The sequence below is a fragment of the Sus scrofa genome, chromosome X (assembly GCF_000003025.6).
Source record: "Sus scrofa isolate TJ Tabasco breed Duroc chromosome X, Sscrofa11.1, whole genome shotgun sequence".
Taxonomy (NCBI): domain Eukaryota; kingdom Metazoa; phylum Chordata; class Mammalia; order Artiodactyla; family Suidae; genus Sus; species Sus scrofa.
In genome coordinates this window covers 42,156,697-42,184,587 of record NC_010461.5, presented here as the reverse complement: position 1 = coordinate 42,184,587, position 27,891 = coordinate 42,156,697, and the positions used below count along the sequence as shown (strand labels likewise).

Below are 27,891 nucleotides of genomic sequence, written 5' to 3'. Positions count from 1 at the left end.
ATCAACCCGCATCCTCATGGATACCAGTCGGGTTCCTAACGCGCTGAGCCACAAGAAGAACTCCTAAAAACTTTTTTTAATGTTCACACTCATTCCCATTACTGGGAGCCAAACGCAAACTTCCCGTGTGAAAGTCCAAATCGAGGGGGATACAGGGATGTATTTTCCTTTTCACAGACCAGATCCGCAATCGATTCTTGCCGGTCTGCTTCCAAAGCTCTGACTTAAATACTAAACGCTTTACTCGGTCTCTCTCTACCTCCACCTGTGCGTCCCGCTTCCTCCAGAAACCGCCAAATCCCATTAAACCCTACCCCTACCAACCACGTACGGTCCCCATAGGCTCCTCGTGCCGTCCGGGTTCCCACGCTCTGCAGCCTTCAGTAATCTCTTCGGATTCTGTAAAGCCCCGCCCTTCTCCTCTCCCCAGTGTAGTCTTCCGCTCGCGACTGCCCCACCCCACCTGGTTGTTTGGTTGGCCAGCGCCCTCGTCGGACGTCATTTACCCGCGCCACCCGGAAGCCGCGGTTCTTACCAGCCGCTCCTTTTGCCGGCGGCTCTCAGGTAACAGCCGCGTTTGGGTGTCCCTGGGTGACGGAGACCCTGAATTGGGAGGGGGAGAAAGCTCACCCCCCCCCAGCACGAGCCGGACGATCCTACTCCCACCGTTGAGAGGGTGCAATTGTACTGTGCTGGAGGCCAAACTGAGTGGTCAACGTGCTCTTCCCCCTCCCCATTCCTCAGGAGCCCATCATGGCGACGCCCCCTAAACGGCGGGCAGTGGAAGCCACGGCGGAGAAAGTGCTGCGCTACGAGGCTTTCATCTCTGACGTGCTGCAGCGGGACCTGCAGTGAGTGACAGAACAGGGGGGCGGGGTGCTTGCCGCGGTCCACGTGGTGAGCGGGGCGTTCGAAGTAAGGGCCTAGCCTTCTGATTGGTGGGCCAGGCATTCGGAGCCCGGCCCCGCGCGCCTTTCGAGCGGGAAGGAGGGGCGATGTCCGGGGTGCGACGGGGGTGGAGACCGGGCGGTCTTAGCGGAGAGTGTGCTGGCGCATGCGCGGCCTCTGAAGGCGCTTAAGGATTGAGAGCGAGAGTTCTGAAGCCAGAGTTTCCAGGTTGGAATCCTGGCTTGGCCATTTCGCTTTCCATGTGAATACGTTGTACCTCGCTTTGACTTTCTGTGCCTCAGTTTCCTCATCTGTGAAATGGGGAAATAAACAGAACCTTCGTCATGCAATGGTTTTGAGTTTTCAATGTGTTCAGTTCTAAAGGATTTAACTTGGATACTAGAGGGTCAGTGAGTATGAAAAATTACTGGTATTATTAATCTGAGCAGGAAGTACAGTGTTCAGGTCTAGGATTATGAGCATCCTAAAAGGGATGGAGGATATTTCTAGAGTAAGAATGGGAGAGTGTGATTGGAGGAAGGCATTTGGGAGTGTAATAATAATACTAATAAATAATAGCTAACACATTTATAAAGCTTCCTGTTTGGCAGACACTGTTCTAAATGCTTTATAGTAAACATTCATTTAATCTTCCTAATGACTCTATGAGGTAATATTTGTCATCCCTGTTTTATTAGACAGGGAAATTGAGACCCAAAGAGGTTACTCACTTGCCAAAGTCACCCAGCTAGTAAAAAGGAAAGCCTGCATTCAAACCAAAGCAGTCTGACCCAGAGTCCTAAACTGCTTCTTTAGGGCATGGTGACAGGAGAGTGTCAGAGAGTCATGATATGAGGTATTTCAAGAGGGACAGGCCTCCTCTTGGTCACCATTTTACTCTTGTCCCATCAGAAAGGTGCTGGACCATCGTGACAAGGTATATGAACAGCTGGCCAAATACCTTCAGCTGAGAAATGTCATTGAGCGACTCCAGGTAAAGATGCCAGGGTTAGGTATACCTTCTTTATGTGGGCAAAGGAGGGGGAAGAGAGGAGAGACCCCAGACCAAAACTCGTCACCTGACCTAAAAGTTGACCACTGACCCCTACCTCTTTTTCCCTGGCCCCACAGGAGACTAATCACTCGGAGTTATATATGCAGGTGGATTTGGGCTGTAACTTCTTCGTTGACACAGTGGTGTGAGTGTCTACCCACCCCCTCTGAGCCCACAGGGTTCAGTTTCCCCTTTCCTTCATTCAGCAAATATTTTTTGAGTATTTGCTACAGACCAGACACTAGGTGCTGGAGATGTGACAGTGAATAATATAGGAGAAAATCCCTGCCCTCCTAGAGCTTCAAATTTGGGGAAGGTGGGGGGATGGGAATTTTTTTTTTTAGATCTTAAATAAACCATGTGGTATGCTGAACAGCGATAAGGACTTCCCCCCTTCCTCTAACTACTGTTTCCTCAGCCCAGACACTTCACGGATCTACGTGGCCCTTGGATATGGTTTCTTCCTGGAGTTGACACTGGCAGAAGCTCTCAAGTTCATTGATCGTAAGAGCAATCTCCTCACTGAGTAAGTCCATTGCATGAGGATAGTGTCTAAAAGCACCACCATTTGCCAGGCTCTTCTGCCCCCTTTCCCCATGGCTGCCTGGGATGATACTTAGGGACCCATCTCCCCTCCCCCTCAGGGCTAGGGCTGAGGACAGTGGGGGATGCAAAGCTTAGCCCCAAGCATAGCACACAATAAGCACTCAATACATGGTCTCTGTATTGTTCACTCCCACAAAAAGTCACTGGGTGTCTGCTGTAGGCCAGGCTCTGTGCTTGGTGGTGGGGAGGCAGCAGTGAACAAGACAGAAGGGTTCCTTGAAAGCTTATAGTCTGGAAGGACTATAACTGTTGCACAACAGCACAGTTTCGACCAGATCCTGGAGGTCTCAGCCCATAGATCAGTAACAATAAAACAGGTCACCTCTGACTTCACCTCCTGCTAATTTTCCTGCTTGTTCACTGTGCTCTCACCACACTAACCTTCACAGGCGTCCTTAAACACCCTCAGAATGACCCCACCTCAGGGCGATTGCAGTGGCTGTTCTCTGCCTACAGCGCTCTTTCCCCAGCTACCCACATGGCTTCCTCATTCAATTTAAGTCTTGCTTAAATGTCACTTCCTCTACTAGGCTTTCTGTAACCCTACTTTAAAATCGCAACCCCTTGGCACTCCCGATTCCCCTCCCTTGTTCTTTTTCTTTTTCTCCCCGAGCACTCATGACCTCTTAATGTTTGCCATGTAATTTACTTTTTTATAAGGTCCATTGCCTCCTCCCATTAGGTTATAAGCTTTGCAAAGGGAGAGATTTTCGCTATACCCCCTATCACTAGAATAAACATGGCATATAGTAGGCACTCTATGTTTGTTGAATGAATTTAAAAGCGAATGTTGGAAATAGACTGCAGTGGGGACTGAAGCAGAACTCTGTTGGCGGTGATGGGGAGGTAACGTGGGGGTCAAGGATGGGCTCCGGTTGAGTTGCGGGTTCTGTGCGAGGAAGGGGAGTGTGGATGAGAGGTTTGAAAGGTGGCTAGGGAAGGCCTCCCAGAGAAACTGACATGTGAGTGAACAAGCCATAGGGCTATCTGGGGAAGAGCATTCCTGGCCAGGTGACCAGTGTGCCTGCCATCCTTGGCAGAGGAACTGCCAAGACTGGTGAGCATTCACTCGCTCAGAGTGAGAGGCTGCTGAGCAATATGCTTAGACTGATAACATCTCACAGGTGTGAATACTACTGCTCTAAAAGTCCTTCCCAGTTACATTTCTCTCTATTCCTACATTCATTTCTTCCAGAGTTGCCTCCCTTAGGTTTCAGTGAGTCTTCTTTTTTCAAACCCCTTCAGGGTTTCAGTGTTCATAGACTTAAGTGAGCCTCAGACCTGCTGAGACATCGAAATCTTAGTGATAAGATGAGTTGGTGAATCATTTGGTCGAGGGCCCTGCCTTCATGGGCCAGTGCAATTAAGAACTGGTGCCCATTTAGACCAAGTCCATCATGGCCTGTGGAAGATTCGAAGCCAGGGATCGAACCCATGCCACAGCAGCAGCCTGAGCCACAGAAGTGACAATGCCAGGTCCTTAACTCGCTGTGCCACAGGGGAACTCCTCAAGTCCTTTTTTTTTTTTTTAATTGCTTTTTTCTTCTTTTCTTTTTATGGCCACACGTGAGGCATATGGAAGTTCCCAGGCTACGGGTCAAATCAGAGCTGCAGCTGCTGGCCTGCGCCACAGCCACAGCAATGCTGGATCCAAGTTGCACCTGCAACCTACGCTGCAGCTTGTGGCAAAGCTGGATCCTTAACCCACGGAGCAAGGCCAGGGATCGAACCTGCATCCTCATGAAGACTCCATCAAGTTCTTAACCCACTCAGCCACAGTGGGAACTCCCTCAGGTCCATTTTTATAACAAAGCTTTCCTTGTTATGTCACAGGATTCCTGAGCCTTTCGAATAGATTTTAATTCTATGCTACTTGATGTCTTTCCCCTGAATGAGGTATTTGTCATTGCCTGCCCCCTTGTCCGGTCTTTTTAATTTGTTGACCTGATCTGTTAGTGTGATGAGAAATGTGAACCTCTTACTACTTTATCATAATTAGTAGGACTCCCTAGAAATTGAATCTCTCTAGGAGATAAAGATTTGGGTCTGTAGTTTGCTCTCTTCTTTAAAATAACTTGGTTATTTGGGGACACACTTTAAACCACCTTTCTTTCAGATTACTTTATGTAATGCAAACAGCCTCTCAGTTCTTCTTGTTCTTAGCGTATTTGTGTGTCTGGGGAATGGGAGGATCGGGTCTCTGTGTGTATTCTTTCTGATTACACAGAAAGGAGTACACATCCACACCCATAAACAGATACGACTATATGACTGTTAACACTGCCTTGCATATTAAATCAGTAGCAATAAATTAAACCTATCCCTTTTGTGTGATGAATGGCATTTGGTGAACTTTACATGTTTCTCTCTTTTTAAAGTGTTGAACCCGTAGCCTTTCATAGACTGAGCTTGTACCAATAACTTAATTTTGTTCTCTTTTAATGTTCAAATGATCCCTTAAAAGCTGATCACATTCATTCCTCTGTTCTTGGAGCATTATCCAGATATTTTTGAAAGCATCCTCGGGGTTTGCTTCGTGGCTCAGTGGAAACGAATCTGACTATTACCCATGAGGTTGCAGGTTCGATCCCTGGCCTCGCTCAGTGGGTTAAGGATCTGGTGTTGCCGTAAGCTGTGGTGTAGGTCACAGATGCGGCTCAGATCTGGCATTGCTATGGTTGTGGTGTAGGCTGGCAGCTACAACTCCGATTCAACCCCTAGCCCGGGAACCTCCATATGCCACATGTGTGGCCCTAAAAAGGCCAAAAAAAAAAAAAAAAAAAAGAAAAGAAAAAAAAAGAAAGCATCCTTGCTGTCTGGCAACAACAGCCTGCTCCATTTATTTTCTTCTGAGGACTTCAGGTTCCTGTGAGTGAAGTGGTCATTCACTTATTCATTCAACATACATTGGGTCCCTACTATATGCCACATATTGTTCTGGTTCCTGAGGATACATGCTAGGAACAAAGCACACCAAATCTCTCCCCTTACACAGCTTACATTCTAGTCAGGGGAGACAGACCATAAACAAATCAGTAAAGGCAGTAGTATGTCACAGGTTGATGGTGCTGCAGAGAACAGCACAGATTGGAGATTGGACACATTGCCTGATGGGACAGTGCAGTTTTTTGTGGGTTTTTTTGCCTTTTTTTTTTTTTTAGGGCCACACCCGAGGTATATGGAAGTTCCAAGGCTGGGGTCAAATCAAAACTATAGCTGCCGGCCTATGCCACAGCGACAGCCACGCCAGATCCGAGCCAAGTCTGCAACCTACACCACAGCTCACAGCAATGCCGGATCCTTAACCCACTGAGCGAGGCCAGGGATTGAACCTGCATCCCCATGGATCCTAGTTGGGTTCGTCAACTGCTGAGCCACAAAGGGAACTCCCAGTTGCAGTTTTAAACAGAATGCCTGATTGGATATGGGATGTGAGGAAAAAAAAAAGCGGAGTCTAGGTTTGGAGCTGAGCAGCTAGGAGAATGGAATTGCCGTTTTCTGAGATGGAGAAGACAGTGAAAGAGCGGAATTGGAGGGCAAGATCAGGAGTTCAGTCTAGGACCTAGTAAGTGTAAGATGCTTATTAAACAATGAAGTAGATTTTCTGAAGATGTAATTAAAACTCCCAAGGCTGGAGTTCGGGGGAGAGGGCTGGACTGAAAATATAAATTTGGGGAGTTCCCTGGCGGCCTGGTATTTAAGGACCTGGTGTTGTCACCACTGTGGCTCGGGTTGCCACTGTGGCACAGGTTCTATCCCTGGCCGGGGAACCTCTGCATGCCCCCACCCCAGCCAAAGAAGAAAATACAAATTTGGGAGATAGTGGAGTTCCTGCTGTGGTGCAGCAGGATCGGCCACATCTCTGCAGCACCAGGCTGCAGGTTCGATACCCAGCCCGGCACAGCGGGTTAAAGGATCCAGTGTTGCTGCAGCTGCAGCATAGATAGCAGCTGTGGCTTGGATCTGATGCCTAACCCAGAACTCCATATGCTGCGGGGGAGCCAAAATAGAAAAACTGGGGGGAGATAGTGATACATAAATGAGTTTACACTCTTTTTTTTTTTTCCAATTTAACATCCTATGTCGTTGCCTTCTACTTTTCTTAACAGTATTTAGTTTCCCCAAAACTGACTCTTACGTTGACAGGATAACTCGGCACAATAGAATCCACCTTCCTTATCAGGATATCAAGACCGTGCATGATCTAGCCCTTGCCTACCTCTTGGATCTTGTGCCACTTTCCTTCCACCATTCACTTACTTTCTAACACTGGCCTCCTGATTGCTCCTCTAGAAGCTCTTTCCGGCCTCTCGGACTTCTTGTGAAAGACTGTCCTGTTTAACTCTTACTCATTCTTCAGAAAGGCCTTCTTTTATCCTTTGCATCACTTAGGCTTCTTTTGGGTGAGCCTGGTCGCAGTTGGCTTAGATGTCAGGAGGTAGGAATGGGCTGGTTGGCGTAGCTCAACAGCCCAGAGCCAGAGTGGTCCCGCTTTCCAGTTGCTTTAAGCCTTGGTGTCTTCCTTGAGTCCTCTCTCTCTTGCATCCAACATCCTCCTTTGGTAAATCCTATTGACTCTACCTTCAAAGAAGTATCCCAGCTCCAATCATTTCTCATCCCCTCAACCGCTGCCACTGCGGTCCGAGTCTGCATCTCTCACCTGGACGATTCCGACAGCCTCTGCAGTGGCCTTCCTCTTCCACACCAGCTGTCCTTATCCCCAGTCGGTTCTCCACACAGCAGCCAGATGGATCCTCTGAAACCCTAGTCATTTGACCTCCCTTCTCTGATCACAATACTCCCCTTGCTCCCATCCCACTTAGAGTCAAAGCCAGAGTCCTCACCATGGCCTGGTAGATTTTACACGAACTATCTCCCCCACTTACCTCCGTGACCTCGCCTCCTCTACCTCCCCACTTCACTTTTTCTTCTCCAGCCACACTGGCCTCTTCGCTGGGCCTCAGACATGCCAGGTACGCGCCCACCTCAGAGCCTTTGCACTCTCCACCCCTTGTGCCTGGAACACACATCCTCCATATGTCCACATGACTCGCTTCTTTGTTTTAAGTCTCTACTCAAACGCTTCTCAGTGAGGCCATCCCTAAGCACCCTAATTCGAATTCCAGCCCCCACTCCTGTACTCCCATATCCTCTCTCATTTAATTTTTTTTTCATTATAATTTTAACCATCTGACATACTCCATATTTTACTCCATCATCTGTCCCCCTTAATGAGAATCTGAGCTCCAAGAGGCCGAGATTTTCGTTTGCTATGTCTGCTGCTATCTCCCCAGTACCTAAAACAACCTGGCATAGAGTAGGCATTCAGTAAAGGTCTTGGAATCAGTGTAGTGCAGATGGCGGCCAGGCATGTCTGCCTAGGAGCAGGCCAGGTAGTAGGGGTCCCACCACCTGCCGTGTGGAAGTCATCCAGGACTTAGGCGGTTCTTGAAGCGGTGAGGGCACATCATCCTCACGGATCCTAAGTGGGGCCCACCTCGCCCTTTCTCGTTTCTTTTCTCCAGGCTCAGCGACAGCCTCACCAAGGACTCCATGAATATCAAGGCCCATATCCACATGTTGCTAGAGGTGAGAGCAGCTCACCCCACTCCCAGACTCTATCTCCAAATATTTAGGGTGGTGTCCTGAGGAAGGGAGAGAGCCAGAGATGGGAAGGGCCATCTTTCCCTCCAAATGAGTCAGACAGGAACCAGGCTGGCTCTGAGGGAAGGGAGTTCCAAGCAAGCCTGAGGTGGGGCCTGGACCCAGTCTCCGTTCAATCTCTTCTGTTCTCTTTTTCAGGGGCTTAGAGAACTACAAGGTCTGCAGAATTTCCCCGAGCCTCGCCACTGACTTCTTCCTACCTCCCTTGACATTAAAGAGCCTGAATGTCTTTGAGTCACGTGGCCCTTCTTTCCCCCATTAACTTCTGCTGTTGGCTAAAGTGCCGTTTCTAAAGCACAATGTTACTGGGAGGCGCAGAGATCCAGTCTGTGTAGAATCTTTAAAGCACCACTGAAGTGCCGCCTCCAGCCTGTTTCCTGGCAGAATGTGCCACCTGACTTTCCGCTCTGCCCTCTCTACCATCGCCTTGGCAACCTGGGCCCCCACCTGACCCTTCTTTCTATTTCCTTTCCTGTGCACTACTGCTTGAATTAACCATAGAGAACGGGCCGATTCAGGGTGGCGGTTTGTTCCCTAAGGCAATCAACCTTTCACTCCTGGCCCTAAAGTTTACCCTTCTCCCACACTCCAATCGTTCCTCAGGTAACTTAAATTACACCCACGCCCGTCTAGGCCCAACCTTGGCCTTGTCCCAGCTTCTAAATAGTTACAGCTCCAGCAATGGGCGCAGGGCCGATCTCGCCCGCCCTCCCTGGTCCGGTCCTCATTCTAGGCTGAATCCAGCTTCCGCCAATCGATACAGAGCCAGGTTCCACCCCTTTATTACTGGCTGCAGCTCGACCCTGCCCTTGTAGGCATTTCGTTTCCACCACTCAACACTCCTTCGCACGTCTGGCAGCTGTCCTGCCCTCCTTCCTCTGCTTCGTTCTAAATTCGTCTTTTCTAGCCAATCGCCACAGAGTTAGCCTGCCCGCCTCCGCAGATCCCTGGTCAGACCTCCTCCCAGCGGGGCTGCTAGCCTGTGTACTTCTATACAAGTCCTGCTTCCGCTGGGCTGCGTGGAGTTCGGCACCGCCCATTGGTGTTTTGGCAGCTGTCTAGGCGTCCATCGCCCGCCAATCAGCAGGAAGCAGAGCCTAACCACTTCTATCCTCGGAGGCTGGCCGTCTTCCATCAATCTCATATAGGCCAATCACTGCGAGGCAGGCACCCCCGGAACCTTGTCAATCGCCCACGGCCTAGCAGTCTCTCCTGAGCCAATCAGCGGTGAGCGTCGGCGGGGCCGAGCACGCCCCCTCGGAACCCAGGAGGCCGGCTGCGTTCCGTCAGTTCCCCTAGGGCCAATCCCAGCAAGGCCCTATGGGGCAGGGTCCGCCTCCCCAACCCTGGAAGCCGCGCGGTCGATCCGTGGCGCTTTGACCAATCAGCGAGCGGCTGAAAGCTCAGCTCCTCCTTTACGGGCCCACGTGAGCGGTGGGGAAACGCAGGGGCGGCTTCTAGGTGCTGCCGCCGCCGCCGCTGCCGCCGCCGCCGCCGCCGCCACCGCCGCCGCCACCGCCGCCTCGGATCCCGGGCCTGGGGGGCGGTGGGGCCGCGCATGGAGCCCCCGCCCCCCGGAGCTGCCAACACCACCGCAGCGCTACGCACAGGTGAGCCCGGGGCCTGGAGGGTTGAGGGCCCGGTCCCTGACCCCACGTATCCTTCCCGCCCCCGCGCCGGGGGATGTGGCTTGGCCCATGGCCTTCTGGTGTTCGGCTCCTCACTGCCACCGCCACGGCTGGTGGACCTGCCTGTGGCATCGTCCCGTCCCTTCGCCCCTTGTAGTGGATCTGACCGTGGCCTAATCCCCCCTTCCTGTTTTAAAATGGATCGGTCTTAGTGCTTGTATTTCTCCCCACCCCCCCTTACAGTAGACTCGTCCGTGGTCTTGCCCCCCAACCCCGGCTTGGAGGGTGCCGTTCTCTGGCAGCGTCTAACTCTTTGACAGTAGGTCCGTCTGAGTGTTTGTATTTCTCAGGTCCTCAAGTTTCAGCGGCCCCCGTCTGTGGCCTTGTTTTTCCCATCCCTACTCTTCCTTGTGAGTCACTCCGTGGCGTTGTACCCCCCCCCTTAACAGGGAGTTAACCTGTGAATTTGTATTCCTGCCTCCAGTCCCCCAGTGCATCAATCCATGGCTTTAACACACACACACACACACACACACACACACACCATTTTTACAGTGGATCAGTCTACATGCTTGTATTCATGTCCCCCTGCATATCAGCCCATCACCCTATCCTCCCTTTTTTGTAGACTGTCACTCCAGTGCCTGGGCTTCTCCCTTGCTTTGAATAGTGGGTTAGTTTAGACCTTTATATCTCCCCATTTCAGTAGCCCAGTCCCTGGCCTTGTCCCCTTCTCCTTATAATCAGTCTGTGTGATGGTTTTTCTCTCTTCCATTATCGTGCAGGAATCAGTGTGTTTCTCTGCTCTCCTTGCCCCTAGTAAATAAGATGAGCCTTTACACACACACATACACACACACACACACCCACCCACCCACCCCTTTGCAGTGGATCTGTTTATTGGACTTCCTGCCACCCATGTGCTTGCCTTTACACCCGTTGGGTACACCCTCGTGTGAGTCCAGTGCTATGCAGTCCCTCCAGGAGGGTTGGCCCTTGGGGTGGGTCAGTCTGTGGCCTTCCCTGCCACTCTCCCTCCTTCTTAGTAGTGGATCAGCCTGTGTGCTTGTTGAACCGAGGTCTTTTTTTACTCTAGAACACACCCCCCTCTTACACACTGTTAACCATTAAAACATCCCGCCTCACTCCAGGAAATGAATACATTAGCAGTAGCGATAATGCCTATAGACGCTACTGGTTATTGACCTCCTACTGGGTACCAGGCTGAATGCTTAATGTTAGCTCATTTCATCCACCCCCTGAGATAGGGACCGAGGAACGTTTGGCACAGGGAGGTTTAATTCCTTACTCAAAGGTGATGCCATAGGTACCAGGTTAGGTTGCCCCTCAGAGCATTTTTGAGACTTTCCTCTCACTCTTCATCCTACCCCCGCCCCCCCCCCAAGGCCTCTCTCCTTAAAAGCTAAATCACTCCCATCTCCAAGCCTTTTGTTTTTGCTGTGCCCTTGGCTTGCCGAGCTGTCTCCACCCCACACCTTGTCTCAAAACCCATCCACCCCCAATCCTAGCAGCTACACGACCTTAAATGGTTTAACCACGGTCTGTCCTCACTTGTTCCCTCATTTGTAAAATGGGGGACTCGGAGCTAGAACCCCCTCCAGCATAGAGCATGCCTGCCAGTAAGCTCTCTGGCCTTACCTCCTACCCACCCACACAGCCCCCCCCCATTCCGTTCCAGTCACACTGACCTCCTCACTCATCCTCACACATGCCAGGTGAGATCCAGCCTTTGCGTTGGCTATTTTTTTTCTGCCAGGAACACTCTATCCCCGTCTCTGCGTGGTTCTTTTCAGGGCTTTGTTCAAATGTCAGCCCGTCCCTGACTGTCTGAACCTGCACATCGAGCAGAACCCAGGCCCCGTCTCTGCCAGACACGCTGTAGAGTTTCCCACTTTATCACATTTATTGTCTTTGCCCATTAAAATGGGAGTCTCCCTGAGGGAGTGTTTTTTTATCTGCAGATTTACCCCCAAGTCTCCAGCACCCAGAAATATGCCTACTATGTAGCAGGTACTCACTAAGATGTTATGGCACACATGCACGAGGAAAAGAATATCATTTCAGACAAATCCGGGTGGGGGGAGGGAGCAGATGAAGATGAAAAGGGCATAAGGGACCTAGTTAAGTTCATTCGGCCAACACTGACTGAGCATGTACTGAGTACCAGGGACCCTTCTAGGCGCCGGGGATATGGGAGGGAACAGACTAGGCAGAAATTCGTGCCTTTGGGGAGCAGACGTTTGCTCAGAGTGGGGGCGACAGACTATATAAATAAAGAAGTCAGATTAGATAGTCTGTTAGACAAGGGAAGTAGGGAAAGTCAGAGTGGCGTCTCGCGATGATCGAAATCTTAGGCACAGGGCAGGCCTCACTTCGAAGGTGACTCTTGAATTAAGGCTCCAAGGAGTTGAGGAAGGGAGCCTTAATGTCTAGGGGAAGAGTGTACTGGGTGGAAGGAACAGCCAGTGCAAAGGCCCTGAGGTAGGATTGTGCCTGGCGAGTTCAAGGGCCATGAAGGAGGCCAGTGTGGCTGGAGCAGAGTGGAGGGAGAGAGGGGAGCCAAGGTCAGAAAGATGTGGGGGCGGGGGGGGGCATCAGATGGTGAGGCCAGGCTGACACCCAAGGTTGAGGGGCGGAGTTGGCGGAGAGAGAAGGGTGTCACAACCCGCAAGGGTAACACTCGTTGAGGGTCTCCCGTGGCCCAGAGGTACCTTTCCTAAGACCTCTACGTACAGTCCCCAGCCATTGAGCCCTCCCCAGAGCCTTTGAGAGGAGGTGTATCTTGATGTTTTTCATTGAGAGTGCCACAGCCCCCGTGTTACAGATACAGAAACAGACCTAGAGAGGTTGAGTCACTTGCTTGAGGTCACACAGCTAGAACAGCACCGAGGAGCATGAGGCCGGAGACCCCGGGTGGATCTGCAAGGGCGGACAGGTTGTTGGGCACACGCGGGGATCACACCGAGGAAGAGGTCGTTCTTCCTGGGAGATACCGGCAATTGCCGGTGTGTGTAATAAGGGGCAGGAAGCGGGCAGGGCACCCCTGGCAGGGAGAACAGCACCGCCACGTCCTCCCGAGATGGGAACCAGGTGAGCTCAGGGTGCCCGTGAGGTAGCAGGCCAAGCTTGGGCCCCCCCTCAGAGCCATCGTGCTGGCCGTTCCCTCTGCTCGCCGCGCCCTTCTCGCGGATGTCAGCCTGGCTTGCCACCTCGCCTCCTCCAGGTCTCCAGCTCAAATGTCACTTCCTCAGGGAAGCCCTCCCCGCTCACCCTCTGGGATCTCGCCCTTCTGTGTTCCTCGATGGAGAGCTGGCGGAGTAAGGTGCCTAGGGCCAAACCGCCTGGGTTTGACCCACCCCGGCCTCTGCTAACTTCCCGCTGTGCACCCTCGAGCACGTTTCTTCACTTCTCTGTGCCTCCATTGGCCTCCTCTGGGAAACGGAAGGGTAATAATAATGCCCGCCCCGCAGTGTTGGTTTGGGGATTGAGTGCATTAAGTGACAGCCGTGGTCTGCAGGACACAGTAAGGGCCGGATGACTGGTCCCTATTTGTTTAACTGGTAGGATTATGCATAGCATGCACGTAGGTGAGTCACAGGCCTCGGAGACGGACCACCTCCAAAAGTGACCTCCCCATCTCCTTTCAACACCTGCTTTCCCGCAGCCCCCCCGCCCCCCCCGCCCTGCCATCCTATCGGTCTTCAGATTTTCTCCAGAACTCGGCCACTTCTCCCCAGCTCTGCTGCTACCACCACCATCTCTGATGGGGACTCTTGAGCCCCTCCGGACGGTCTTCCTCACGGCAGCCAGAGGGACCCTATTAGAATCCAAGTCGCAGCCTGTCATCACCTCTGTATTCACAGCCCTCTACTGACTCCCTTCTCCCTCCGAGTCAAAGCCAAAAGCCCTTTCAGGGTCCGAAAAAGCCTCAACTCAGGCTGCCTTCCCCCCCCCCCGCCACCCTCCCACCCACCGCCCCCCGTTGCCCCCTCAAGTCTCCCTCATCTCCTACCACTTTCCCCTCGTGGCCTTCCCTCCAGCCATGCCCCGGCCTCGGGGCCTTTCACCCTGCCTGTCCCCTCTGCCTGGGTGGCTACTCCCTGGGGTCGTCCCCCACCCGACCCCGTCACCTCCCTTAGGTCTTTGGTCAGATAGCACCTCCTCAGGGACGACCCTTTCAAAAATAACAACCCCTTCCCTGCTTCATTTTTTGCCCCCAGCACCCTTGTCACCGTCGGACACGTTCTAGTTTATCGTGTTTCTTGTCTGTTTCCCCCCCCCACCCCCAGAGCATAAATTCCGCCAGAGCAGGGATCTTAGTTTTCTTCACTGCCGTAACCCCAGCACCTGGCCCGCAGCAGGCACCCCATAAACGCGGGCTCAACGAACGAAATAAAGAGCAGGAGACACGTGTGACAAGAGCTCTTATTAGGGGGTCAACACACACGGGCGATGTGACAATAAAACCCAAAAACCCCCATCTGCCCCCAGAGGCTTGAAGCCAGCCAGCCATCTGATTTCACCTTGACGGGGTAGCTGCTGTTGCAGCTGAAAGCGGAGCTGGTAGAATTGCCTGTCGTCGCCACCAGGAGTCACACTGGCCTCCGTGTGCCTCTGACACACACAGGCCTTCCACAGAAACCCAGCAAGGGTCTCTGACAACACACTCTAATCCGGACCCTCCGAGTGGCCTCGTGACTTAAAAGAATGGCCTAAAAATTGCATCTGCTGAAGGCACTTTCAAAACAGCTCTGGCCTTGAGAGGATCAGACCGTATCTCAGGGCAGCTTGAGGAATCAAGCTGTCAATCAAATAACAGAGGGAGGGTCTTTGAAACTTTGCAAACTTCGGAAGGTCTCATTCTCACTTAACCCAGCCACCCCAGCCAGGGGAACGACCCGTCAACGGAGAAAGCTCATTCCGTAAGGCGCAGGCAGCCGTGTCCATTTCGAGTTTGCACTCGGCAAGGAGTGTAGATACAGAGCAGGGTTGGGGGGCAGGGGGAGGTCCTTCCTCTCCACGGGACCTGCCGAGGGCCCAGTCCCTGTGAGGGGCAGTTGAGTCTCGCGGTTGAGGAGCTTCGCCACCTGGACCTTGACTGGCTGGGTCCGAATCCTGGCTCTGCCATTTGGAGCTGTGTGGTCCGTGTCATTTAGACCTTTTGTGCCTCAGCATCCTCCTCTGTAAGTTAGAGATAATAAGACTACCTGTTGCCCAGAGCCGTGATGAGGGGAGGCATGAATCGATAGCTACAAAAACAGCAGGGCAGGTCGGCATGCCCTTATCTAAAACCCTTGGGGCCAGACGTGTTTCACAATGTTGCATTTTTCCGATTTTCCCGAGAGGTAACAAGGTAGATAGACACCATGTTACATAATGGGCTCTGTCATCAGCCACGGTTGAGATTTCTGCAGCATGAGGGATGAACAGCCGCAGCCGCAGCCGGTGGGGATCGATAAAGACCAGGCAGGGCTTAATTTTGTTTCAGATCAGGTTTGCGAGCAGTGGCTAAGAAATTACGGGAGTTCCCATGGTGGCGCAGTGGGTTAAGCATCCGACTGCAGCGGCTCAGATTTGCTGCCGAGCTATGGGTGTGATCCCCGGCCCGGCGCAGTGGGTTAAAGGATCCAGAGTTGCCACGGCTGCGGTTCAGATTCAGTCCCTGGTCCAGGAACTTCTGTATGCCATGGGTGCGGCCGTAAAATTAAAAAAAAAAAAAGAAAGAAATCATGAACAGATGAGAAACTAATATTTTATAAGAGCTCATCATACCTCAGGCATAATATAATCAGTACCATAACCCTCTGAACTAGCTGGTATTATTCTCTCCCTATTTTACGGATGAGAAAGTTGAGGTACAAAGAGGTTGAAGAATATGCCCAAGGTCACACGTCTAGTAAGTAGCAGAAGCAGAATTCCAGCCCTGGGCATCTAGCTCTAGAGCCTGGGTGATTGACCAGTGGGAGGCCATACTGCCTCTGATTGGTAACACTGCCTGGCACGTATTTAGTGTTCAATAAATGTTAATCATTGCTGGAGTTCCTCTCGTGGCCCAGTGGTTAACAAACCCTACTAGGATCCATGAGGATGAGCGTTTGATCCCTGGCCTCGCTCAGTGGGTTAAGGATCTGGTGTTGCCGTGAGCTGTGGTGTAGGTCACAGACGCAGCTCGGATCCCGTATAGCTGTGGCTCTGGTGTAGGCCGGCAGCTGTAGCTCCGGTTCAACCCCTAGCCTGGGAACTTCCATATGCCGCGGGTATGGCCTTAAAAAGACACAGACACAAAATCATTGCTGTCCCCCAGAAGGAGAACACAGCGAGTTCCCTGGTGGTCTAGTGGTAAGGGGCTTGGTGCTTTCACCGCTGCAGCCTCGGTTCAGTCTCATTTCCCAGGTCTGGGAAGTGAGAGCTCACATGAAGTGACTGCATGCCATAGCAAAAAGAAAAAAGAGAGAGAGAGGCAGACAGACAGAAGAGAGCAGACATTCAGATTCAGAGATTTTCACAAAGGCAGGTCCCCTTGGGGCTGAGACTTGAGCAGTAAGGCAGACTTCCAGGAAGAGGAAGGGGAACCCAGCATGGAGTGAACAACCTTACCAAGGAGCCGGCAGAAGGAACCGCCTGGAAAACTTGATATTTAATGTGGTAGAAGATGCACATGAAAATGTTCAGGTGACGGGCATTATACCAGTTTTCAATTCAGGCTGTAACAAATCATGGCAGACTTTTAACTGCTTAAACCAACACATCATGCTCTTGGGGTTCCGGAGGTCAGATAGCCAGCACAGGTCTCACCAGGCTGAAATCCAGGTGTCGGCCGGGCTGCATTCCTTTCTAGAAGCTCCAGGGGATGATCCGTTTCCTGCTTATGTAGGTGGCTGACAGAATTCAATTCCCTGAGGTTGTATGATTTGTATAAAATAAATAAGCAGAGTTCCCACTGTAGCTCAATGGGTTAAGGACCTGATGTAGTATCCTCGACGATGTGGGTTCAATCCCTGGCCTCGTTCAGTGGGTTAAGGATCCACCGTTGCCATGAGCTGTGGTGTAGGTTGCAGATAGGGCTCAGATCCCACATTGCTGTGGCTGTGGTGTAGGCTGGCAGCTGCAGCTCCAGTTTAATCCCTAGCCCAGGAACTTCCATGTGCCATGGGTGCAGCCCTAGAAAGAAAAAAAAATTACTAAAGAAAATGATAATAAGGAAGTTCCCATTGTGGTGCAGCAGAAACAAATCCGACTAGGAACAGTCAGGTTGTGGGATCGATCCCTGGCCCCGCTCAGCAGGTTAAGGATCCGGCCTTGCTGTGGCTGTGGTGTAGGCCGGCAGCAACAGCTCCGATTAGACCCTAGCCTGGGAACCTCCATGTGCCGCGGTTGCGGCCCTTAACAAAGGACAAAAAGACAATAAAAATAAAATAAAACAACAAGAATATATTATACCGAAAAAAAAAAAAGGGTTCATGTGATTAGATTGCACTCAGCCAGATAGCCTCCCTAGGTTAAGGTCCATAACCTGAAATTCAGCTACAAAGATCCTTTTGCCGTGTCATAGAACATACAGCCACATACAGGTTCCAGAAATGAGGATGTGGGCATCTTTGGGTGGTGGGCGTTATTCTGCCTCTCGCAGTCTGCCCCCCGCCCCAACCCCGGCCCCCAGAGGTTCACCTTTGTCCCCTATGCAGAACACATCCCCCACAGCCTCGTCCCATTACAGGGCTCATCCAAAACCAGGCCGAGGAGCTTTAGTCTGAGGGCCTTCGGGGAATGATGCCGGGGCTGGGGGACAGAGGTGGAGGCAAGAGAAGACTCCTCCTCCTGCTGCTGATTCCCCCCCCCCGCCCCCGCCACCTCCTTCCTGTGCCCTCACCCTCTCAGCTCTCCACTGCCGCCGTCTGCCTTCCAGGTACCCCTGGGATGGCGTGAGCGCCCGCCCCCGCCCCCGCGATGGACCCTTCTGTGACGCTGTGGCAGTTTCTGCTGCAGCTGCTGAGAGAGCAAGGCAACGGCCACATCATCTCCTGGACCTCACGGGATGGCGGTGAGTTCAAGCTGGTGGATGCCGAGGAGGTGGCCCGGCTGTGGGGGCTGCGCAAGAATAAGACCAACATGAATTATGACAAGCTCAGCCGGGCCTTGCGGTACTACTATGACAAGGTAAGGTGTCTGAGACCAGGGCTGGGAACCACCCCACCCCCAACATTTATATATTTCGTCGTCTTGTCTTAAGTGATAATAGCTCTAACTTTGAAAACAGTGTTAAAATGTACCATTTAGGAGTTCTCATCGTGGCTCGGCGGAAACGAATCTGACTAGCATCCCTGAGGACACAGGTTCAAACCCTGGCCTCTCTCAGTGGGTTAAGGATCCGGCATTGTGGTGAGCTGTGGTGTAGGTGGCAGATGCGGCTCAGATCTGGCATGGCTGTGGCTGTGGTGTAGGCTGGCAGCTACAGCTCCCATTCGACCCCTAGCCTGGGAACCTCCATGTGCCTCGGGTGCGGCCCTAAAAAAAAAAAATGTACCATTTCTTACCCCATCCTCCAGTATTCTCAGACCCATGTTGGGACCCCAACCACTTATCTCAGTTATTTTACTTTCGCTTTGGCTAAAAGCTTCATAGCTGCATCAATATTGATCCCTACTCCCTCCACTCTCCGAGATCCCCAAAGTGCTGATGTCCCACCAGGCCCCATACAACATTCCTTTTTCTTTTTTTTTTTCCTTAGGGTCGCACCCGCGGCATATGGAGGTTCCCAGCCTAGGGGTCGAATCAGACCTGTAGCTGCCGGCCTACACCACAGCCACAGCCATGCCAGATCTGAGCCGCATCTGCCACCTACACCACAGCTCACCGCAATGCCGGATCCTTAACCCCCTGAGCGAGGCCAGGGTTTGAACCTGCATCCTCATGGTTACTAGTCAGATTCGATTCCACTGCGCCACAACGGGAGCTCCAGCATTTCCTTTTCTTGCCTTACTCCTCTAGCCAGTACTTGAAAACACCATTACTCATGATTCTTCCTCAACCTGGACCAGTCCTGGGCTCCCGCAGTTATTTCATAATCTGTTTTCATCCCCAAATAAGAATTCTAGAATATCTTTCTCAGAAGCAAAGCCTCCATGTCAGTTTCATACTAACCTTTCCTTACCTCGTCCTCCAAGACTCTCAACATTTTTTACCAAATCTTTTCATCTCTCTTTTTTCCTTTGGCCACACCCACAGCATATGGAAGTTCCTGGGCCAGGGATCTAATCCAAGTTGCAGCTTGAATCTCCACCACAGCTGCGGCAGTGCCTGATCCACAGTGGGAACTCTTCTCTTCATCTCTTAACTCCATTAGCTACAGCCTCCAAAATAGCATGTGTAACGTCTGAGCTGCGTCTGCGACCTACACCGCAGCTCATGGCAACACCAGATCCTTAACCCACCGAGTTCGGCTGGGGATCGAACCTGCGTCTGCACAGATACTAGCTGGGTTCGTTACCGCTGAACCACAACAAGAACTCCTAAAACTATAAATTCTCCTTATCCTCTCAGGCTTCCAAACCAGTGCTAGATATCCCTCCTGCCTATTTATTTATTTATTTTGTCTTTTTAGGGCCACAGCCGCAGCACATGGAGGTGCCCAGGCTAGGGGTCGAACCGGAGCTGTCGCCGCCGGCCTACACCACAGCCACAGCAACGTGGGATCCGAGTCGCATCTTCGACCTACACCACAGCTCATGGCAACGCTGGATCCTTCACCCACTGCGCAAGGCCAGCGATCGAACCCGCAACCTCATGGTTCCTAGTCGGATTCGTTAACCACTGAGCCACGACGGGATCTCCCCTCCCGCCTGTTTATTTCAGTTATTTCATTTTCTTATTTCTTTACCCGAAACTTCCAAAAGCCATTTTTCTTCTTCCAATTCTATTGAGATACAGTTGCCACACAGCACTGGTGCAAGGTTAAGGTGATGGCAGAATGATTTGACTCACAGACATCAAGAAATGGTTACCCCAGTAAGTTTGGTGAGCATCCATCGTCTTCATATAGATGCGAAAGGAAAGAAAAAGGAAAAAACTCTTTCCTGGTGCTGAGAACTCTCAGGATTTATTCTTTTAACAACTTTCACGTGTAACATACAGCAGCGTTAATTGTATTTATTGTGTTGGACGTTACCTGTCTAGCACTTCCTTATCTTATCATGGGTGTCCCTTTTGCCTTGGCTCGGGTCCTCTTACTCTCACCCCGTGCTGAAACGTCCCCAACAGTGTTAACGAACGTCTCTTTTCAGTCCTTTTCTGAGAAACATACAGCCACCCCATGGCACACATGACCAACACTAAGACGTGCCCAGGGGGAGCTCCTGCGGTAGCGCAACAGGATCGGCAGTGTCTCTGCAGCCCCAGGACGCAGGTTCAGTCCCCCAGCCCGGCACAGTGGCTTAAGGATCCGTCATTGCCGTGGCGTAGCTCACACCTTCTGCTCAGATCTGATCCCTGGCCTGGGAACTCCATATGCCACGGGGTGGCCAAAAAAGAACATGGAAACCACATCCCCAGGGTGCCCTAGTGCCCCCCCACCCCCGACGCCTCTTATCCTCCAGAACAGCCCTGGACCTGTACCGCACAGCCTGAATCACGTGTAGCATTTCTTCCGTTTTTATATTTTAATCCTTTAGCTCAAACCTCCTAAACAGTACTAGTAACAAGGCTGCCTCACTCTGTGCTCTGAGACCACCAGAATGTCCCTGAGACCCTCCAGACATATCCTCAAGTACCCTAAACATGCCATGTGACCCACCTAAGCCAGCCTTAAGATTCCCCGATATTAGGGAGTTCCCATCGTGGCGCAGCGGAAACAAATCCCACTAGGAACCATGAGGTTGCAGGTTCGGTCCCTGGCCTTGCTCCGTGGGTTAAGGATCCAGCGTTGCCATGGGCTGTGATGTAGGTCACAGATGCAGCTCGGATCCCATGTTACTGTGGCTGTGGTGTAGGCCAGCAGCTGTAGCTCTGATTCGACCCCTATCCTGGAAACCTCCAATATTTTATTTCATTTTGCTTTTTAGGGCCTCACTCGCAGGATATGGAAGTTCCCAGGCTGTGGCCTACACCACAGCCACAGCTCATGGCAACACCAGATCCCCAACCCACTGAGCAAGGCCAGGGATAGAACCCGAATCATGGATGCTGGTCGGCTTTGTTTCTGCTGCACCACAACAGGAACTCCCTCTACCAGTATTTTAAATGCTCACTAGTTGCTATTAAGTTACTTTATTTTCCAATTGCCTCAGCCCAAACCTCCACAACCATAGCAAGACTGAGGCTCTTCATCCTGTCTTCCCTGGTGACCTTGCCCTGTTCCACGTCTGCCTCAGGAGCTTTAAATAATCCTCTAATAACTCTTTTATTAACAATTCATCGGAGTTCCCGTCATGGTGCAGTGGTTAACGAATCCAACTGGGAACCATGAGGTTGCGGGTTCGATCCCTGGCCTCGCTCAGTGGGTTACGGATCCAGCGTTGCCGTGAGCTGTGGTGTGAGTCGCAGATGCGGCTCGGATCCCACGTTGCTGTGGCTGTGGCGTAGGCCAGTGGCTATGGCTCCGATTCAACCCCTAGGCTGGGAACCTCCATATGCCACAGGAGCAACTCAAGAAAAGGCAAAAAGACAAAAAAAAAAAAAATTCCTCATCACATTCGTCTACATTCAGTCTCTTCCAACCTTTACATCAGTGGCTTTGCTTCCCTGTCTTGCTGCATTTGCTAGACTCCAAAACCATGTCCTGACAGCACCCCCTCCCCATGGCCTGGCCTTAGCCCGCGGACACCCCTGGTCCCTGGAACCAGGAGGAGAGCCTGCTCCTGGTCCTCCATCCCTAGGTGGGCCCCAGTGTGGAGAGGAGCCAGTGGGTGTGGCTGTATGTATCTGGGGTGGAGGCATGGGGGGGGTGGGGGGATCAGACAGAGATGAAGAGAGTGTGGCAGAGAGAGACTTGGAGGGGGACGGATGGGAAGGAGACGTGGAGGGGGAGAAGCTGGGGGAGAACGCAGAGAGGGGGATCAGGTGGGGGAAGAGAGGTAGAAACTGGAGGAGAAAGGAGCCCTCAGATTGAGAGATGGGCGAGACGTGAAAGGAGCTGGGATGGTGGGGAGGGGGTGCGAGGGGGACCCATGGGGCAGCAGACACTGAGGCAGGACAGTTACATGAAAAAGGACAGGAGTTATATGTGAAATGCACAAGGCAAGAAAGACCCTGGAGACACGCCTTCACCCTCTCACCAGCCACACCCTCCCTGGCCCTTTCTTCTAAGACCCTCTGTCCTGTCTCCCCCTTCCCAGAACATCATCCGCAAAGTGAGCGGCCAGAAGTTTGTCTACAAGTTTGTGTCCTACCCCGAGGTCGCAGGGTGCTCCGCGGAGGACTGCCCAGCCCAGCCCGAGGTGGCTGTCACCTCCGCGGTGGCAAGTGCAGGCCCCGCCGCTGTCCACGCCGTTCCCGGGGACACTGCCTCCGGAAAGCCAGGCACACCCAAGGGTGCCGGAATGGCAGGCCCGGGCGGCTTGGCACGCAGCAGCCGGAACGACTACATGCGCTCAGGCCTCTACTCCACCTTCACCATCCAGTCCCTACAGCCGCAGCCACAGCCGCCAGCCTCTCACCCGCGGCCTTCCACCGTGCTCCCCAACGCCACCCCAGCGGGAGCAGCAGTGCCCCCCTCAGGGAGTAGGAGCACCAGTCCAAGCCCCTTGGAGGCCTGTCTGGAGGCTGAGGAGGCCAGCCTGCCTCTGCAGGTAAGGGCTGACACGTGGAAATTCAGTAAGAGGAGGGATGTACACTTCCCAAATGAGGCCGGGGCAGGGGGGTGGGGGTTGGGAGAAGAAGGGACATAAACGTCCTATTAAAGGAGATATGGGAGTTAGTTCCTGTCGTGGCTCAGCGGTTAACAAACCCGACTAGCATCCACGAGGACATGGGTTCGATCCCTGGCCTCGTTCAGTGGGTTAAGGATCTGGCATTGCCGTGAGCTGTGGTGTAGGTCGCCGATACAGCTCAGATCCCCCGTTGCTGTGGCTGTGGTGTAGGCCGGCAGCTACAACTCCAATTCAACCCCTGGACTGGGAACCTCCATATGCCGCCGGTGCAGCCCTGAAAGACCAAAAAAAAAAAAAAACCAAGAGATGTGGTAGAAGGAAAAGGCTCCTTGGAGAAAGGGATGGGGAGGAAAGCTATGCAGATCCTGGGAAGGAAGGAAGAAGTTAAGTGTGCTTACAGGTAGCGGTACACCCAGCATGTAATAGGTGCCCTGAGTATTTGCTTAATGCACTGATTCTCACACTTTGAGCATGCATCAGAAAGCACCTGAAGGGCTTTTGAAACCCCAGATTGCTGGGGGGGGCACCCCCAGAGTTTCTGATTATGCGGGTCTGAGGAGGGGCCTGAGAGTGTGCATTTTTAACTAGTTTTCCAGATGGGGCATTTGCCACTGGTCCATAAAACAAAACAAAACTTTTTTTTGGCCACACCTGTGGTCTGCGGAAGTTCCCAGGGCCAGGGATCAAACCTGAGCCACAGCAGTGACACTAGGTCCTTAACCGCTAAGCCACCAGGGAACTCCCCATAAAGCAGATTTTTGAGAACCACTGCTTTCCTGAATGGAGGTGGTATCCCCTGGGGTCCCGCCCCTAAACGCAGCTCTGTCACCGTCAAGTGTCTTACCCCAGGTCTCTTACCCCCAGATAGGACGACCTACTCCAGAAGCCCCACTTCCTTGGCAAAGTCCCCCATCCTGTTGGAAGACTTGGCCCCACAACCAAGTCCTGCTTTCCAAGGGAAATAGTTGACATCCCAACAGTAATCCTTACACACCCCTTCTGCACTTGTTGCTCTCCCAGGTCATCCTGACCCCGCCTGAGGCCCCAAACCTTAAATCCGAAGAGCCAAATATGGAGCCTGGGTTGGGCCGGCCACTGCCCCCGGAAGTGAAAGTGGAAGAGCCCAAGGAAGAGTTAGAAGCTGCAGCCAGTGGGGAGGCAGGATTTGTGCTGGAAGCCGTCAAGGCCGAGCCCTTTGAGCCCAAGGCAGAGCCAGAAATCCCGCCCGCAGAGGGCGTGCCAGCCCGGCTGCCTGCGGTCCTTATGGAAACCGCAGCGCAGGTGGGCGGCCTTGCGGCTTCCACCACTTCCAGCACAGAGATCGCCCAGCCTCAGAAGGGCCGGAAGCCCCGGGACCTGGAGCTTCCACTCAGCCCGAGCCTGCTGGGTGGGCCGGGATCCGAACGGACTCCAGGATCGGGAACCGGCTCCGGGCTGCAGGCGCCAGGCCCGGCGCTGACGCCGTCCCTGCTACCTACGCACACATTGGTGAGAACCTGTGGAGGGGCGGGGCTGGCACCTGGGGCGAATGGGGTTGGCGTGGGGCGGGGGAGGGAGGGGCTAGGCTGACTGCGACGGCCAATGCGGTTACCTCTGAGTGAACGGGAGGGTGGAGCCTCGAGTGGGATTGGCTACGGGGAGGGACGGGGCTTGATTGATGCAAGCGAGTCTGCAATGCTGAGGGATCCGGTGCCGGAATGAGGTGTGGGGAGTTTTGTGGGCAGGGACCGAGAACCCGCCCCAGAGGCTTTCTGCAGAAACTGGTTCTGGGTCTTTCTGAGTTGGGGCATGGCTTGAGGAACCTGAGTGGGGCTTTTTGGTCTGGGATTTGCCTAGCGGGTTTCCTGGGAAGTAGACATCCAGGCGGGCCATAGAGTTGGAGATTAACCCTGGGCTAGTGGGATGGTGAAGTGTAAAAGCGGCATGTGGATGATCTTGCCCCGTGCGGCTGGGGGTGGGCCCTCAGCCCGTACGAGGGAGTTGTCTGTGTAAAGTTGGAGAGCTGTCACAGGCTTGGCCTTAGTACTTGGGGTCTGGGCCTGTGCGCTTTCGAGGAGTGACATCGGAAGTATGAGTGGGAAATCTGATGGGGCTGGAACCAAGTACCTTTCGTTTTCTCTCACTTGCCCTCTGACCACCCCTTCCCCGCAGACCCCGGTGCTGCTGACGCCCAGCTCGCTGCCCCCCAGCATTCACTTCTGGAGCACCCTGAGTCCCATTGCACCCCGTAGCCCGGCCAAGCTCTCCTTCCAGGTAGGATCGGCTACCCCACCCCCACTCCCGATCGGAAAGGGTGAGAGGCCCTAGCACTGCCCCCACCCGTGACCTCTCCCTGTTTCTGTCCCCAGTTTCCGTCCAGTGGCAGCGCCCAGGTGCACATCCCTTCCATCAGCGTGGATGGCCTCTCAACCCCCGTGGTGCTCTCCCCAGGGCCCCAGAAGCCATGACTGTCACCACCCCCACCCCCACCCCCACCCCACCCCCTTTCTGGGGTCACTCCATCCATGCTCTGAACTTCTCTCCAGCCAGCCGTCTCAAGGAGAAGCAGTTCAGCTGACAGACTCGTGCTCTAGTCGTGGTTGGGTGGGGGATTCTTAGGAAAAAGGATCTCTCAATAACCCATCCACCAAAAAAAAACAAAACAAAACAAAACAAAACAAAAAAAACACAAAAAAAACACACATAGAAAAAAAAAAAAAAAAAACAACAGAAAAAAAACATTCAACTTCTCTCTTCTTGGTCAGTCCCCCAGTGGCCGCCCTCACACGTCACCTACTGCAGTGGTAGGGGCGGTTTATTTATTTATTTTTTGAAGGCCACTGGGAGGAGCCTGGCCCAACTCTTTTCGGGCTGGGGGTGGGAGGGGGGGTGGTGAGGGCATCTCCTCCATCTCCACATTTATTTTTTTTCCCCCCCAAGATGAGACAATCGGGGTCTGGCTTGAGAAGGACCTTTCTTTATTTATTTCTCAGCCTGCCCCCTGGGGAGCGGAGGGGAGCCCCGTCTCCGTTTGGAGGTGTGGGTAGAAGTGCTCGCTTGTGGTAGTTTATTATTCCCGGCCCGACCCCAGGGTCCAGGAAGAGAGCGTGCCGTGTAACGGTCTGGGAGTCTTGGCCAAGCAAGGCTCACACCCTTGGAAATGGGACTTTCCACCTCCCCAGCCTTTCTCAGACAGCTGGTCCTCTTCCAAACACCTTTTTCAGCCAGGGTGGGATGCTGTTTTCGTTCTACTCCCCCCTGAGAAGCCATTCCTGTGTCTGCCAAACTCCTGGGGTCCGGCCTGTTACCTCCCAATGGAGGGTTGTTTTTTTCGGGGGGAGCGGTCCCCGTCTGGGGGGCCCCCCCAGCCAGTACTCCAGGTCTCCCTGTCCCCCACCCCCTGCCATTTTGATAGTATAATCTATTTTTAAACAGGGCTTTTCAATAGGGGAGAAGGAGGCAACGCTTCCTATTATCTGAGATGGGGTGGGTGGGAAGGAAGGGATTTGGGGGCGGGGGAGGGGGAATCTTCCCTCCGCCCCCAAGTGTTTATTTTTGATACCAAACGTGTATTTTCAGCTCCCTCCCTCCCAGCCCCCCAATTTCCTGCGGGCGGGTACAAAGGACCCTTTAAGCGTCCCTGGAGTTGGGAGGGAGGACCGAGGAACATAAAGCCTGTCCTATCAGAATTCCAGGCTGGAGAAGGGTGAGTTCCAAGGACTCCTGGGTTCACCTCCTGTCAGCACCGGCCCAGCCCGGGGCCTGGGGACCTGGGGTGATTTGGGGGACGGTGCTACACCTGTCTCCGCTGTTTGTTTTACTTCCCCAAAAAATGGATCTTTTTTTTTTCTAAGTGTCCCAGAGAATGGGGAATTGTTCCTGTAAATATATATTTTTAAAGGTGACGCCGGAGGCTGCTGGCATTTTTTTCCCCCCCTCGAAGCTGTCGGGGGGGATCCAGGTGCAAAGGCATGACTTTGCGTGTAAAGCAGTGAGGGTGTGAGGCTGATCGTGCGAGAGAGAGCGAGCGTGTGCACAGGGTGGTATGTGTCAGAAACAGCAGTAGAGGCTGCAGAGTGGTCACCAAGGTGATGCCACGCATTGAGAGAGTGCAAGATGTAACCACGAACCTGACACCGCGCCTGTGTGAGAAACTGTGGCCGAGCGGCAGAAAACCACCGTAAGACCGAATAATCGAGGAAGGGACCGTAGCAGAAACCTGGCGGGGTGTGTCGCTGAGAAGGAAGTGGGGACTGCGCGTCAGCCACTGTTTTGACAGGCCGATGGTGAGCAAGGCAGGCTGAGTAACCCAAACAACGTGCGAGAGCCCGTATGGGCACGAAAGTGTGGTGGAGATTGTCGGGGACCGTGCGTAGGTGAGAAACTTCCCAGGAAGCAAGCAGGTGACTCAGTGTTTGGGAGCTGGGTTGTGTGTGCCACCGTTCCCTCGAGGCTGTTGGATCAACTGAAGGAATACGGCAGCGGATGTGTGAGAGGTTGATTGTGTGACAGAAAGTGGCTGCGAGGCCAGATGGGTGCCTGAGACTTGAGATACCAGAATGCATGGTCACGTTTATGGAAACCGTTCATGCCCAGTTAGCAAAGCCTGTATGAGAAACAGAAAAGATGGTTGCAACTAGGGGAGGGAGAGGTGGTAATATTGTGTGGGTGTGGGTGTACATACCTGAGCCTAGTGGCAAATTGATTTGCAGGCACAACTCCAGTCTTAGCCCATAGGTTCAGGGATCATGAACGTGTTTGATCGGATGGTGTGACCGTGCGAGACCTCACCTCACTGGGAGTACGAGTCAGTGAGTACAGAGAAGATAGCCTAGGGAGTTCCCTGGTGGTCTAAGTAATGAGGACTCAGCACTTTGACTGCTGCGCCCTGGGTTCCATCCCTGGTCTGGGAACTGAGAGCCCACATGAAGCCACCATACACTATGCCTCCCCCTGCCCTGCCCCGAAATATCATAGAACTGGACACCAAAAAGGTCAGTCTTACTGTATGATGATTAAAGAAGTTAAACTAAAAACAAGTGCGGAGTGAGAGAAAATCAGCTACCGAGCAGCGTGTGCAAATGTGTGGGTCTGCAAACCATTTTACGAGAGACCGAAACCAGAAACTACATGCTGGTGAAAAACTGAGAAAACGAAACTGAGTGGATGAGACACGGAGAAATCGTGC

General features: G+C 52.8%; 2 protein-coding genes across 2 annotated transcripts; both read left to right on the top strand.

Moving 5' to 3' along the window:
• UXT (ubiquitously expressed prefoldin like chaperone) lies at nucleotides 457-8,446 on the top strand. The gene is made up of 7 exons (XM_003135055.5): nucleotides 457-564; nucleotides 745-851; nucleotides 1,801-1,882; nucleotides 2,020-2,087; nucleotides 2,361-2,468; nucleotides 8,074-8,137; nucleotides 8,351-8,446. The coding sequence occupies exons 2-7, from the start codon at nucleotides 754-756 to the stop codon at nucleotides 8,399-8,401; spliced, it is 471 nt and encodes a 156-aa protein (XP_003135103.1). The 5' UTR covers nucleotides 457-564; nucleotides 745-753; the 3' UTR covers nucleotides 8,402-8,446.
• On the top strand, nucleotides 9,624-26,608 carry ELK1 (ELK1, ETS transcription factor). Its single transcript, XM_013990888.2, has 6 exons — nucleotides 9,624-9,822; nucleotides 17,768-18,018; nucleotides 22,191-22,643; nucleotides 23,745-24,212; nucleotides 24,876-24,977; nucleotides 25,073-26,608. The coding sequence occupies exons 2-6, from the start codon at nucleotides 17,809-17,811 to the stop codon at nucleotides 25,169-25,171; spliced, it is 1,332 nt and encodes a 443-aa protein (XP_013846342.1). The 5' UTR covers nucleotides 9,624-9,822; nucleotides 17,768-17,808; the 3' UTR covers nucleotides 25,172-26,608.

Excerpts from the sequence above, each read along its gene's own strand:
- ELK1 (XM_013990888.2), top strand. The coding sequence starts at position 17,809 with ATGGACCCTTCTGTGACGCTGTGGCAGTTTCTGCTGCAGCTGCTGAGA. Across the intron at positions 18,019-22,190 it reads TGCGGTACTACTATGACAAG|AACATCATCCGCAAAGTGAG; the intron begins GTAAGGTGTCTG and ends CCCCCTTCCCAG. Across the intron at positions 22,644-23,744 it reads AGGCCAGCCTGCCTCTGCAG|GTCATCCTGACCCCGCCTGA; the intron begins GTAAGGGCTGAC and ends TTGCTCTCCCAG.
- UXT (XM_003135055.5), top strand. The coding sequence starts at position 754 with ATGGCGACGCCCCCTAAACGGCGGGCAGTGGAAGCCACGGCGGAGAAA. Across the intron at positions 1,883-2,019 it reads ATGTCATTGAGCGACTCCAG|GAGACTAATCACTCGGAGTT; the intron begins GTAAAGATGCCA and ends CTGGCCCCACAG. Across the intron at positions 8,138-8,350 it reads ATATCCACATGTTGCTAGAG|GGGCTTAGAGAACTACAAGG; the intron begins GTGAGAGCAGCT and ends TCTCTTTTTCAG.